General features: G+C 27.0%; 1 protein-coding gene across 1 annotated transcript in view; it reads left to right on the top strand.

Moving 5' to 3' along the window:
* The first annotated feature begins 933 nt into the window (after positions 1 to 933).
* The window catches only part of LOC111641416 (disintegrin and metalloproteinase domain-containing protein 10-like), a 57,178-nt gene continuing 44,434 nt past the window's right edge, over positions 934 to 13,677 (top strand). Inside the window, exon 1 of the mRNA XM_023387579.1 lies at positions 934 to 1,233. Coding sequence (XP_023243347.1) covers positions 1,173 to 1,233 — 61 coding nt within the window. The 5' untranslated portion in view covers positions 934 to 1,172. The remainder of the gene's footprint in view (positions 1,234 to 13,677) is intronic.

The following is a 13,677-nucleotide window of genomic DNA, read 5'->3' as shown; positions in this document are numbered from 1 at the left end:
ACTCATTTAACGCCCCATTTTCTTCTGATCCTTCATTCATTTTATGCTTCATTTTGTTTTGAATTTCCATCCGTCTCCTCTGATATCTCACTTTCTTCTGATTCTCAATTTCGCTGATGCTTCACTTTCATCGGAAACTTCATTCTTCTAATGCTTCATTTTGTTCTGATCTTCAGTGCCGCCTTATAACTTCATGGTGGTCCAAAAAAATTAGAATTAGAGCGCCCCATGTACAGTGTTGATTTCAAACATTTTCCTTCAGGGAATTTTTTTGGGTGAATCGCCCAGTACTGTTCTACGCCTGCGGATCCACAAATACGGCTCAAAGTTAAATTTCGATATTCTTATTACAATAATGAGATTACTCGTATAAAAGATAAATCCCTGTTAGTCAGGCCCCAGGCAATTGTTCTTTTTGCCACTTCTGATCACCCAATCATTTAACTCTTTGTTTTCTCTGATCCTTCATTCATTTTATGCTTTATTTTGTTTCCGTTCTTGAACTTCCTTCTCTGATGTTTCACTTTCTTCTGATTCTCCATCTCTCTGACCCTCCATTTTGCTCCGATCCATCGTTCCTCCGATGCTTCACTTTCTTCTGACTCCCGATTACTCTGACTCTCCATTCTGCTCCGATCCATCGTTCCTCCGATGCTTTACTTTCTTACACTCTCTATTTAATTTTCTTCGGATGCACTCATTTTTCTTTTATTTACTCAATACGCAATATATTTAGGAATGCAGAACTGTAAGAAAAAAAAATATATATATATATTATAATAATTATAACAAAAAATAAAACAAACCAAAAACGGTAACTCAGTTACCGAAATCGCCAACCGAAAAAAAAAAGAAAATAAAATGAAGTCAAAGCGTAAAAAATAATCCACGTAATTGAAGCGGAAGTAGTTTTGCAATACAAAAATGGAATGCAGCGGGTCGTTTCCAGACGACGGAACACAGTAATTCCTAAATTCGTCACCAGGTGTAATCTCGTCGAACGGAAGGATAGAGAGAGAGAGAGAGAGAGAAAAAAAATAAATAAATAATAAAACAAAAAAGAAAAAAAGCGAAAGTTGTTTAAGAAAAGGTTGGTCTCCCGTCGCAGCTTATTGTCTTCCTTAACGTCTGTATACTTTTCGGCACCGAATTACAAGCGAAATCAATGAGAAATGATACAAACCAACTTGTTCTTAGTCGTGCTTTTATGTTTTACGTTTAAAATTAGGAGCGGTGAGTAAAGTTTCCTCCTAACTCTAAGCCTAAAGTTAGTCTTAAGTCCATATATGTCATGTTTTCTAATTATAGGGTGAGGTATGACGTACGAAATGACGTATATATATTTAAATTTTTAAATATTAATTCCTTTATGCATAAGAAGAAAGAAATTTGTAACGTGTTAAAGACGATGACCTCTCGATTAATGTTTATCGCACGGCCTACAGGATATTCATTCCTTCTTATCCCTGTTACTGGCTATTTATTTGCTTAGTGTTCTAGACTGAAATCCAATTATAATTATATTAACAAATATACTAAATTTGCAATGTTCTTCTGCTGTATTTTTTAAATATATACTTAAAAATTCTGTAGGGAGAGCTTTCCAAATGTAAACTGGCTGTTAATAAAGCTTTAAATTGGTATATGTTCACGAGTTATAACACAATGTGACATTCCTGATTCGTTTGATTACAAAGGTCATAAACGTTATGAATTATCTACGTGTGGCTTTGTTTTGTCGCAGGTAATTGCCAAGATTTATGCGTTTAAATGGCGAGAATGTGTGCGGAAGAATTAAATTAATTTTTGCTTCTTATCGAGGGAATGCCAGAAACGTCGAGCAGAAACTTTTGTTCGTTTTCTCCGACGTTTTGCCTCGCTGATGCTTTGTTTCCGTTTCATCTTTTATTCTTATGATGATCCTTCGTCTGTTACTTTACCTTCTGATTCTCCGTTCTTCTGATGCCGTCACATTCTGTTTTTATACGTATTAGCGATTTCTTATGCCAAAAATAACTATTATTGATTTACAATCAATTAATCATAAGTTTGTAAAATGTTGATTAAAACTTGAATGAGGCTTCGTTGGAGTAAGTCCTTTAAATATCTATTTCGCTCACTTTATTCCTATATCGAGTAGTATTTATTAGTTATCTTTAGAAATTTACAATTTTGAGTGATTTTTCAAATGTAAATGGGCGGTGAATGAATTTTAAATTGTATTATTCACGAGCTGCATAGAAAAATATACACAGTTTTCGTAATAGAATGAATTGGGAGTATTTAATTCTTTTATGTTACATTTTTTCGTGTTATTAAGGATTTACTATGCTGAAAATAACTTTATCGGAGTAAATTCTTTTAAATGTTTAAAGTCGCTTGAATAAAGTAGGAATGAAATAGTTTTAGATGTCTAAATATATAATTTTTTTTCTGTGGTTTTATGTTATGAAATTTTATGGATCATGAAAAGATTATTATAAAATCTTATTAATAAATATGTTAGGATTAAAATATCCTGTTAATGATTTATGTATATAGATAATAATGCTATCTGCATGACATATCAAGTTTATTTATGTAAGTATTATGTAAGAAACAAAATTTGTGAAGATTTTCTTTTAAATTCTCGAATTGTGACCATTACTAAATATATGTTTAATGGGAACAATTTTATAGTCTATATAATAAACAATACATCTAGGCTATGGTTTTTTATCTTATTGTTGTTCATTTACAATCAACGTTTAATTTTTTTTAAAATTAATAGTTAAACTATAACTTAATATGAAATTGGGTAAATGCTACATATAGATGATCTATATCAATGTTTTTCAATTGCCCGTTCGTGAAAAAATGTTTCCAGTCTATAAAAATATTCCATTGTACTGACACTGGCACAGTTGATTACAGTTGACATTTAAATAGTAATGTAGAGTTATTGTATGTACTTTGTTACATAAGATTTAAATAAGCATATATAAGTATAATAAATGAGTATAATTCATAGTTGCATTTAATTACTGGTCCACACTAGTAAAATTATAAAATTATTAGAGAGGTTGAGGCGCACGTTTTAAACGTGTAAACGTGTACATGTGACGTTTGGCGCCGCTTTCCCGTAAGCCTAAAAGTTTGACAATGGTGTTTGGATAGTCGGTGGAATCATGCTCGACATTCCAAACACCATCGTCAAACTTTTAGGCTTACGGGGAAAGCGACACCGAATGTCACACGTACACGTTTACACGTTTAAAACGTGCGCCTCAACCTCTCTATTTATAATTTTACTGGTCTTTGAAGAGAAAAAAGTTGATAAACACTGATCTATATGATGATTATATTTTGTATAGAAAAGAAATTTCTTATAAATGATGTACTTTTATTATATAAGTAAATATGTTACAGTTCTCAATAAGTTTGATTATATTTTAGATGTTCACAGCTTGAACAAAATAAATTATGATTAAAATTATTCCGTATTTTTATAATCAATAAATGTAGTAATTCTCTCTATTATCCTAGTTTATCTGTTTCATATTAAAATTTAATTACAGGATTAAAAGTTTAAAACCAGGATTAAAAGTTTAAAACATTCTGAACAAACAAAATATGATATAGCATAATTTTTATAATGACAATTATTAAATATAAACTTTAGTATTATTTTTTTAATTGTAAGTTGCTAATCTAATTGAAATTAATATAATTAATTAATGACATATAAATAAAATAATAATTTAAATTGTATTATTAATTCAATGTTTTTTAAGTATCTGTTTGGTTTTTTTATATATAATCAACATAACTATATACAGGAAGAAATGAATTTTAATGCAAAATTATTTAATTAATTAATACATTATAAAAGTATTCATTTCACTCTGTCTGTTTATGAATAGTTTGTAATAATGGAAAAATTTAATTTCCTTTTATAATTAACTTGTATTTTATATTAAATAACTGTATGGAAGGTGTAAATCTTGTTGCCAGGTGCATTAGAAATGTGATAGAATGAAATTTGTGTTAAAAACATTTATCAGTGATATAAATTATTTTTCCAGTTGTTAGAACATTATTCAGTATTAATTATACATCTGTATTTAAATATGATTTACATTAATCATCGTAGTGACGTTGCATAAAATGTTATGAATTAGACATAATTTATTCTATATATGAAAATTTTAATAAGAATTACAGCTGGAAAGATTTTATAATGTACAAGTAGACCCCCCTATAACACTGTAGATAATTCCGTGTTATATGAATTCCATGTTGTACGTATCACTTAGATTTTACAAATACGTGAGCCGTTCACAGCCCGGCACACGTATTTGTAAAATCTAAGTGACTCATACAACATGGAATTCATATAATACGGAATTATCTACAGTGTTATAGGGGGATCGACTGTACAACATAAATTAAGCAGTTTTGTAAAATCTAATTATAATTTATGTTGTACAGTCGATCCCCCTATAACACTGTAGATAATGCAAAATACATAGTAAATTATATAGTCATTCTCTATAAAATTTTTATATTTTGTGTTTTAGTAAAAATGCCCACCAGTGGCCGAGTGGTCTTCGTACCCTAAACACTGGGAGTTCGGTCNTGTTGAAGTAAATAATATATGTCTTTTATGATCAGGGTTTTTCTTACTACTTACATCATACATAAGCAGTTTTGTAAAATCTAATTATATGTATGATGTAAGTAGTAAGAAAAACCCTGATCATAAAAGACATATATTATTTACTAAAACATAAAATGTAAAAATTTTATAGAGAATGACTATATAATTTACTATGTATTTTGCATTTGTTACACAGTCATGATATCAAATTCATACATATAAGTTTTCTTACATGAAAAATTGTCATTAGCTATCTATGCGCACTACATAAATAATAATTTTATTTAAAAGGAACCAAATATATTTTTAATTAAAACTAATAATAATTATTTTTATAATTAAAATTAAATATGCAGTGATTTTATGTAAAACTAATAATTGAATAATTGTTTTTGATATAAATTAACGGCATTTTTCACTAAATGTATCATTCTGGTATATTTTATGATAAATGATCAAAATATATGCAAATTTTAAGCCAAAAAAACCTTGATAAATTTAAACAAATAATAACTAAATATGTTTTAGTTGTAAAGTTTCCTATAGCTTCAGAAATAAGTCCTTAAAAGTTCTGGTAGTTTTGCTTGTTGTTTAGTTCTATTTATAATACAAGGGAGGGCCAATATAATTTTTATTTTTATATCTTTTAGTATTTGGATATATTCATTCCTATTTTTATCTTTCCTGGTTTAGTTGTTTATATCTTGAACAAATGTTTGCATACTAACTTCTGTAATTTTTTTAAAGTAGTAATTATGTTTATAACACACTAACAATTAATAATGAAAGGTATATCTACAGTATTGATCATATTGCTGTCTGGTAATTTCAAAAATTTTGTACAGTAAAATTAGTTTTAAATGATTATCTTTTTAAAATGCATGTAAACTAACCAAAGAAGTTGTAAATATTAATAAAATATTTATAAACCTATCCTAATTTGTCAACTTTATTGACATATCATAGAAATATAAAATTTTTATCAGAGTCATTGACTCCTATAAAACAGATTGTGCAATTTGTAATTCATACATAGATGTTAGATTTTGAAAATGTTTTATAATCTTATTTTCATATTCTGGGTTTATGTTCTTTACATTGAATATTTGGGTGGAATAGAATACAATGAGAAGAATGGAAAGATTAGTGAAATAACTTGTAAAGCATAGAAGTATAGAATTTGAAACTTAATTTAAAAAGTTTTATAAATATGCTAAGGTATATGTTATATGATTTAAATCAGAGAAAATATATAGAATATCAATCTATATATCATTATTAATGCTGTACAATTAACACTGTGGAAAAGAATAAATGCTTCACCAGACTGTCTAAGCAAGAAACTAAATTAGTTATTAACTAAAAGTATCTTATTCATTAACTTATCATTTCATATATTTACTGTATCAGAAAATATCCTTTAACAAATCTGTAAAATTCTTTCTTTAATTGAATAATTTATTGTGTGTTCTTGTTCTTTGCAAATTACCTCACTAATTTCTCTTTGAGTGCCTAGCATGTAAGATGTTCTTTTAAGGCATTTTTTAATAATAGTAGACTTTTTTTAAATTTCAATAAAGCTGTATGCTTTTTGGTATTACTTACATTAATATTAAGCTATACTTATTTAATTGTCAAAGTTTTGAGAAATATTTTTACTAGATCGTAGTTCAAATCTGTCTTTCAATAATTTCATTTTAACATACATGATAGATTATATTTCTATATCTGCAATATGTTAATTAATGATGATAGTTTTTTAAATTCTAAAATATGTTGTTTATATCTTAGTTTATTACTCATAGTATTCTACTTGAAATTTCATTAATCAGTCATTTATTCAGTTGTCATTTTATCTAATCAGTTTAAAAAGTATGCATTATGATTATTTTTTATGTAATATATAAAGTTTTTGTTCTTTATACATAAACCTTTGATAAAGCATAAAATAAATATATCACATTTTGATACTTTAAATATTACTTTATAATATTTTCACATTTTAAATATTTAATGCTCTAGTTTACTTTATCACTTTACAAGAATTACAGCATCACTATTGTATAAATTATCTGGAAAATAGATATATGAAAATTCCATTTTTATTACACTTTTAATGATGGATTTAGGCATAGTCAACTTGTGTAAAAGATGGTGATTATGCAAGGTCTATGTAAACTTATAATCTGTATAATTATAATTTATACAAATTATGTATGTTGAAACACAATGTAATAGTAAAATTTTCTAAAATTACTTTGTACTTAAAAATATAATTTTTAAATTTAAGAGTAATTGATGAGATTATACATGAATTAAATACAGTAGGTTACAATCTTATGTGTATAGTTAATCTTTTTCATGCAAATAAATAGTGCTGCACCAATAACCAATATTTTAGAATATTAATTTTATGATATAAGATACATGATGTTCTTCCACCTTAAGGTATTCAAGATACACAATGCTCTTCTAATATATCTTAACATAAGATGGAAGAGCAGCGTATACCTTGTGGCATCGATACCTTCGTGTACCTTCTAAAGACTATTAATTAATACATCGAAACTAACATATGTTTACAATATCAGTATTCTAAAATCTAGAATATTGGTATTTAATATTTTAATATTCTATATTTACTATTTTGGTATTCAATGTTGATATATAGAACACATTGATGTATCAAAGGAATCTTGGTAACTCGCATGATATTGATATTAAAATTTTGGTTTTGCTTAGCTCTACAAATAAAGATTATATATTTGTCAAGTAACTAAACAAAAAATTATAATGTTTACATATTTATGTTTGAACATTTTAAGAAATAGTAATGCTATCTTGTAACTAAACTATAGCATACTCAGTACTACGTATCAATGTATTATCATTAGAAAATTTTAATATCAATTGATGAAGTTTATTATTTGAAATAACAATGAAATTAGATAAAAACAAATTTCGTGTTGGTAATCAGCTTAAGAATGATTTAGTTTAGAAATTGTTTGTATAAGTATATTAATAATAATCTACTAGAATATATATTTTAATTTTTGTAATAACATAAACATTGTTTACAGATAAGCAAATAACTTTTATGTTAAAACTGTACAAATTTAAAAAAAAGGAAATTATTTAATTAGATATTCATATAATATGATCAGGTGATTAAGTAGGCATCTAAACAGTCTGAACTGTACATTAAATGAAGATTATAGTGCTTTATTTTATTGTACAAACTGGTTATATCTAAAGAATGTTACATAAATGTTGCAAACAAAAGATTGGAACACTTTTGTAGCATATTTGTTTTTAAATATTTTGAAAATAAAACATATACAAATATTATATTATAAATTATGTATCTCAGACGCAATAATTCAGCCAATATAAATTCCACCATTGTCCACCTGTCTATCTGTCCTTCCTTAGTCTTGAGAACTGGTCTTCTGGTCTTCCATATCTGGTCTTGATTTTCATCTAATACTGTTAGAGGAAAGTCAAGACCAGATATGGAAAGTTTGGGCAGGAGGTCACGATTATTCTTTTAGCGATTATATGTTTATTAATAATAAAACGCTGACATTTTAATCTTTTGAGTTTAAATAATTTTGTAACATTGAAAAAAGATTTTAAAAACATTACTTTATATTTTTAGATATGTATGATTTTAATAAATTTAAATTATATTATATAAATGTGTTTTTGTATTTGTAGATATTTTATCAATTAATTTTGTTAACAAACATTATAAAATTATATTTTTAAAGTTATTCATGAGTTTATATTTTGCATTTAGTTTACTATTTCTTATGATGATTAATAAGATATTTGAAGGTGCTAATTAAATTACAACAGCAGTTACAAATAAAAAGTAAAATTAATTGTTTAAAATAAATAATTAAATCCACAATTAGAAATATGTTATAAAACTAAAAGTAAAATAAGTGCTTTGAAGGAGTAATTGTAATACCAGTTTTAATTCTGTTAAAAATTAAGAATTCGTTTAAATTGATCTTGTTGCTGAGATCATAGCTGAGATAAAAAAGAATTGGATGTAAGTCTGGGATAATTATATAAACTTAGTGATAAAAGTGATTTTAAAAGTAAATCGGGAGTGTTTAGATTGAATTATGACAAACTCTAGTTTGATTTGGTTGAAATAATTAAATAACATATATACATTTATTTACAACGAAAGGAAATAAATTTTATATAGTCTTTTGGGATTATCAATTTTATCTAACTTTTTGAGATTATTATAGAAATTATTTATGCTATAGGAATTGAATTGAATGAATAATAACAACTAACATGAAATTTTATATTAAAATATATATTGTGCTAAAGATAATCTGATGTGTAAAAATACGTTGTTGCTACTGCTCTGTATCATTATGTTATCTAGGGAGGAGTGAATCAATTCAAAACAGAAACACTGGATATATTTTCAAGTATAGGTAGTGAAAATCTAAGTAAAAAATTAGTTTAAATAAATTTTAATTGTAAAACTTATAGATGTTTAATACTTTATATATTATAATATGATTATTGATAAAAATAAACATAAAAAGACAATTCTAGTTAATATCGGATTTTGTCATAAACTATATTAAAAAGCACAAGTGATAAATTGTGATGTAATAACATAATACATTTTGAAATATATTATTAATGTTCAGTAATTTACTTGAAATTCTTAAAAGTTATTCAAGAATTTTATTATTATTTTATGAAATATTTTCAAAGTTAATAAATTTGATATAGTTATCATACAAGTATCTGAATGTGACCTATTTTAATATCATAATGACATTGATTCATTGTGATTGATGGCAAATGAATCAAACTGTCCTAGATTGGTACTTAGTTCGGAATGGATAAAGCTATTTAAAATAAAAATATAAATTAAAAATAAAATTTTAAGAATAAAATCTCAAAAAATAAAATATAAGTGTAAATTGAATTAATTTAGTGAATTTGCTTCAATATAATCCTTTATAAATTGTAGGCCTATGTATTGTGAAGTTCTGACAAAAGAAATAATTTCCACTTTTGGTATTGGATCATTCTGAAATCAAATCGTATAATTTCTTACATTCATAATAATTCGATCAGCTGTTTGTTTATATTACATGTTTATGTTGGAATCACATGAATTAATTTGTGTGATGTCTGATTACAAGTATCATTAAAATATAGTTTCAAAAATATTTGACATTATTATATTTAATACTTATATCCCATATGTATTAAATGTGGAACGTCTCTGTAAAGTTTTACTCTGCAGCGAGAAATTTGTAATGACATTAAAGTTGTATGTATGGCATTACATATGAGATCTGTAAGTTATATGTCCCTCACTTCCACTTTGCAGTAGATAGCATTTCTGCTTTCTTAGACATTCTGCATTTTGGACTATAAGTTTTGGATTTCTTCTTTGCTGATTTTATAATCTCCTGCGGAATCTGGTCCATTTAGGTCTCTAGATTTCGCTCCCCCTGGATTTTGGAGCCTCAGAGAGACATTTCCAGCATTTGCTGTAGGAGAAATTGCAATATTTAATGTAAAACTTTATTTTTATTACAACTTAAACCTTTTCCATATACAAGTACTTTTATTTTGTCATTGGTTATCATATAGTCTTTAGATAAGAAAGCTTGCTACAGTTCATTGCATGTTTTAATATATTTAGTTCAAAATCATTGATCAAGAATGAAATGATAGATCTTCAATGTTCTGAAGATATGCTTATGGATGACCTGACAAATTATCTAAATAGTTTCTTCTGCCTGACAGGTTGATGGTGATCTAGAATGTTCAGCATTCGTAACATGTTTAGTATGTTTTATCTATTTTAAAAATATATAAAGGGAATTCTTGAGTTTTTACTATCCAAAAAATAAACATAACCATTAATTTTTATATCTCAGGAACTACTGATCAGAACAGTTCGAAACTTAACAGACAAGTAGTATATTGCGTTTACATCAATAAATATTGTGTTCCTTATTTAAGAAAACAATTAGAAAGCAAAAGTTAATATAAATTACATTAAACCAAAAACAAGAAATTACTAAATATTCTTATAAAATATTTTGCATAAAAAATGAATAATTTGGCTTGTGGTTTTTCCTACATAGTGATTGCTTATGCTGGTAATAATGTTCATCAGCTTTCTCATTAACAAAGTTCATTTTTTTCATAAGAATATTTTGATGCTCCTTGAATTCTCTTTGTAGAGACTGATGGAATGTAGTTTGTTTCTCTAGAGCAGTGATTCCAAAGTATCTACATTGAATATTTAGAAAGTATTAGATCCTAAATCAGTCATGAAGTCTTAAAGACTTGAATCTCAGATAGAAAAATTATATTAAATAAACAACAGCAGGTTTCCATTAAATGAAATATTTTGTTCCTTCATAAAAACATTATTTTTTTTCACTTATACAGAATTTATTGTTATTTTTCTGATATAGATTAAAAACTTAAATAAAATAAAATTCATAAGCAGTATTTTATTCTTTTTTTAATTACTCAAATTAAACATTTGATTTGTGATTTGGAGTTACTAGATTTTGAATTCAGTTTCAACCCATCTTTAGAGAAAGGTTTGCCATCACTGTCCTAGTGCATCTCGCATGTATTGTGTGGGATTTAGGTCCAGATATCTTGCTGGCTATTTTATTTGACAAATAGCATCATCATGATGAAAGCCATTGAGTGAAGTCTTATTTGCATGAGCATTTTCATCTATGAAAATAAATGATCAAGGACAGCTCTACTAGGCATTCAAACAGAAAAAGAGAGCTTGTTACAAGGCATTGTTCTGTGATGATAGCAGTCCTGTGTCGAGAGATGTTAATTGTTGATGTCCAACATCTCCTGTTTTTTGAAATGTGGCTTGAAGCCTGGATGCTCTCTGACGGAATCCTAGACACATCTGCTGCTGCTTTGAATAATTGTTCCTTTCCTTTCATAAAATTTTGTATGTGGCATTATTACTGTCAGTATATAAGCTAAACAATAATTAACTATCTTCAATGGTTAACCACAACAGAAACAAAGCCATACTACTACATTTATGAAGCTTGAATAATTTTTTAATGGAAGATTTTACCTATATCTGTGGTATTTTTATTTATTGGAAATATTCATGTACATTTAGAACTCTATTCTTTTTTTTGTTTTATCTATGGCTTGGATGATTATGCTTATTTATTGGGCATGGGTATATTTAAGTTTTCTGTTCCCTTAAGCTATTTTCTTATGAGATAGAAAAAGTATTTTGTAATTAGTATAAGTTTATGCAAATAGATTAAGGTCTTGATTTAGACATTAAAATAAATTGTAAATAAAACTCTAATGCCACTTAACAATATAGAGCTATGTTATGATACATTAATTTGAACTTTTACATTGTATGACAAATTAGTCTGTAAATGTAATCATTTTTAACATTAGAATGATTCATAAAATAATAAATTAACTTACTTGTTAGTGTGACTAACTTCTGAATTACTTAATTATCTTCTAGTTTCAACAACTCTGATTTAGTAGACAAATATACTCATTGCTTTCATATAGCTTGTAGACATTTACTTTTTAATTAATTAAATCACAAAACTTTTTACTGCAAAGTATTTCTACAGAAAATCTTTGTAATATACTATGTATGTGTGTAGATTATTTTGATATCAAATTTTTGTTGTTACTTTTAAGGCATCTATAATGTAATTTTAGTTAGCAAAGGATTTGCATATGTTGCTAAAATTTTTTGCAATTTATATATAAATAGAAAATTGTATAACAAATCGTTGTTATTGTATAAAAAGTTTATTATTTTATAGACAATACATTTAAATTTATATATTTTTTGCAACAACTATAATAGATCTTGATTTCCTGGATATGCAAAAATAATAATAGGGAAATGAATAATATTACAGCAAATTCTCAGTTAACTTTGTTTCATTATAACATCATTGAGGAAGGATACATTTGTTATCATTTACAATTATTGCTCCTTGGATTTTCTTTGTAAACAATAAAATTGATTCTAGGAACTAAATGCTGGAGGTTGCAAACAAGATGCAATTAGAATAATATTAACTGAATTATATCTTGTGTATATCAATTAGCGTATCGTAGAATTGATTTTGTTATACGTTTTCTTTGATTAACATCACAATTTTCAAGAACCTGTTGACAGTGTTAAGTGAGTACTACAATAAATCTGACTTACGGAACCTTTAACCGATGTGTATCACTTTTTCTTTCAAAAATCAAACGTTTTCATAACCCCTTCTGGGTTCTTCATCAGGATAACAGCTGGATCGAATAGCGATTTCAAAAAGTTTTAATGATTCTGAACTTGAATCGTTCCATTCGCTTAATCCGTCACGTGATGTAATTGAAATTGTTCTATTTTGACGGTCGATGTTCAAATTTAAGAGAACTATGCAAAACATGTTATTGAGATATAAAGATTATTTAATATTCTCGTGTTCCCTAATATCCTTTATTTTTAAGGCTTAATATAATTTCGTTATCACTCTTTATGGAGTAGGTTTTGCCACGCCATGGAAAGGCTGATCTCTTCTCTTGAATTAATACACTCGGATTTGTCATACGCCCTAAAAATTTCCATCTCTTCTAGCCATTTTAGTTGGTGAATATGTGGTGTGGAGGCAATTATCCGTGCTGCATTGAAGTCCGCCACTATTTCGGGATCAGTGGCATATGTGGAGAGTGAGGTTGTGTGCCTGTTGTGCTGTATATCCGAAATATGTTCTTTTAATCTAACCTCTAACGAGCGTTTAGTTGATCCCACATATACCAGGTCTCTGTTGAACCTGTTATCCCTTATAGGAATTTTATATACTCCTGATATCCTCTCCATCCTGGGTCCGTCTTTTTCATTACGTAGGATGTCAAACAAGGTGCTGCATCTTCTGTATGCTATGTTAACATTTCTTTGTTTAGCAATGGTGTTGTACAGGGACTTCAATAGCGGGTTGAACTTAATGGGTATCCTC

The sequence above is a fragment of the Centruroides sculpturatus genome, unplaced genomic scaffold (genome assembly GCF_000671375.1).
Source record: "Centruroides sculpturatus isolate CEXI.00-Female unplaced genomic scaffold, Cexi_2.0 scaffold1339, whole genome shotgun sequence".
Classification (NCBI taxonomy): Eukaryota; Metazoa; Arthropoda; class Arachnida; order Scorpiones; family Buthidae; genus Centruroides; species Centruroides sculpturatus.
Note: the sequence above shows the minus strand (reverse complement) of the source record. Positions and strands in the feature narration are given on the sequence as shown.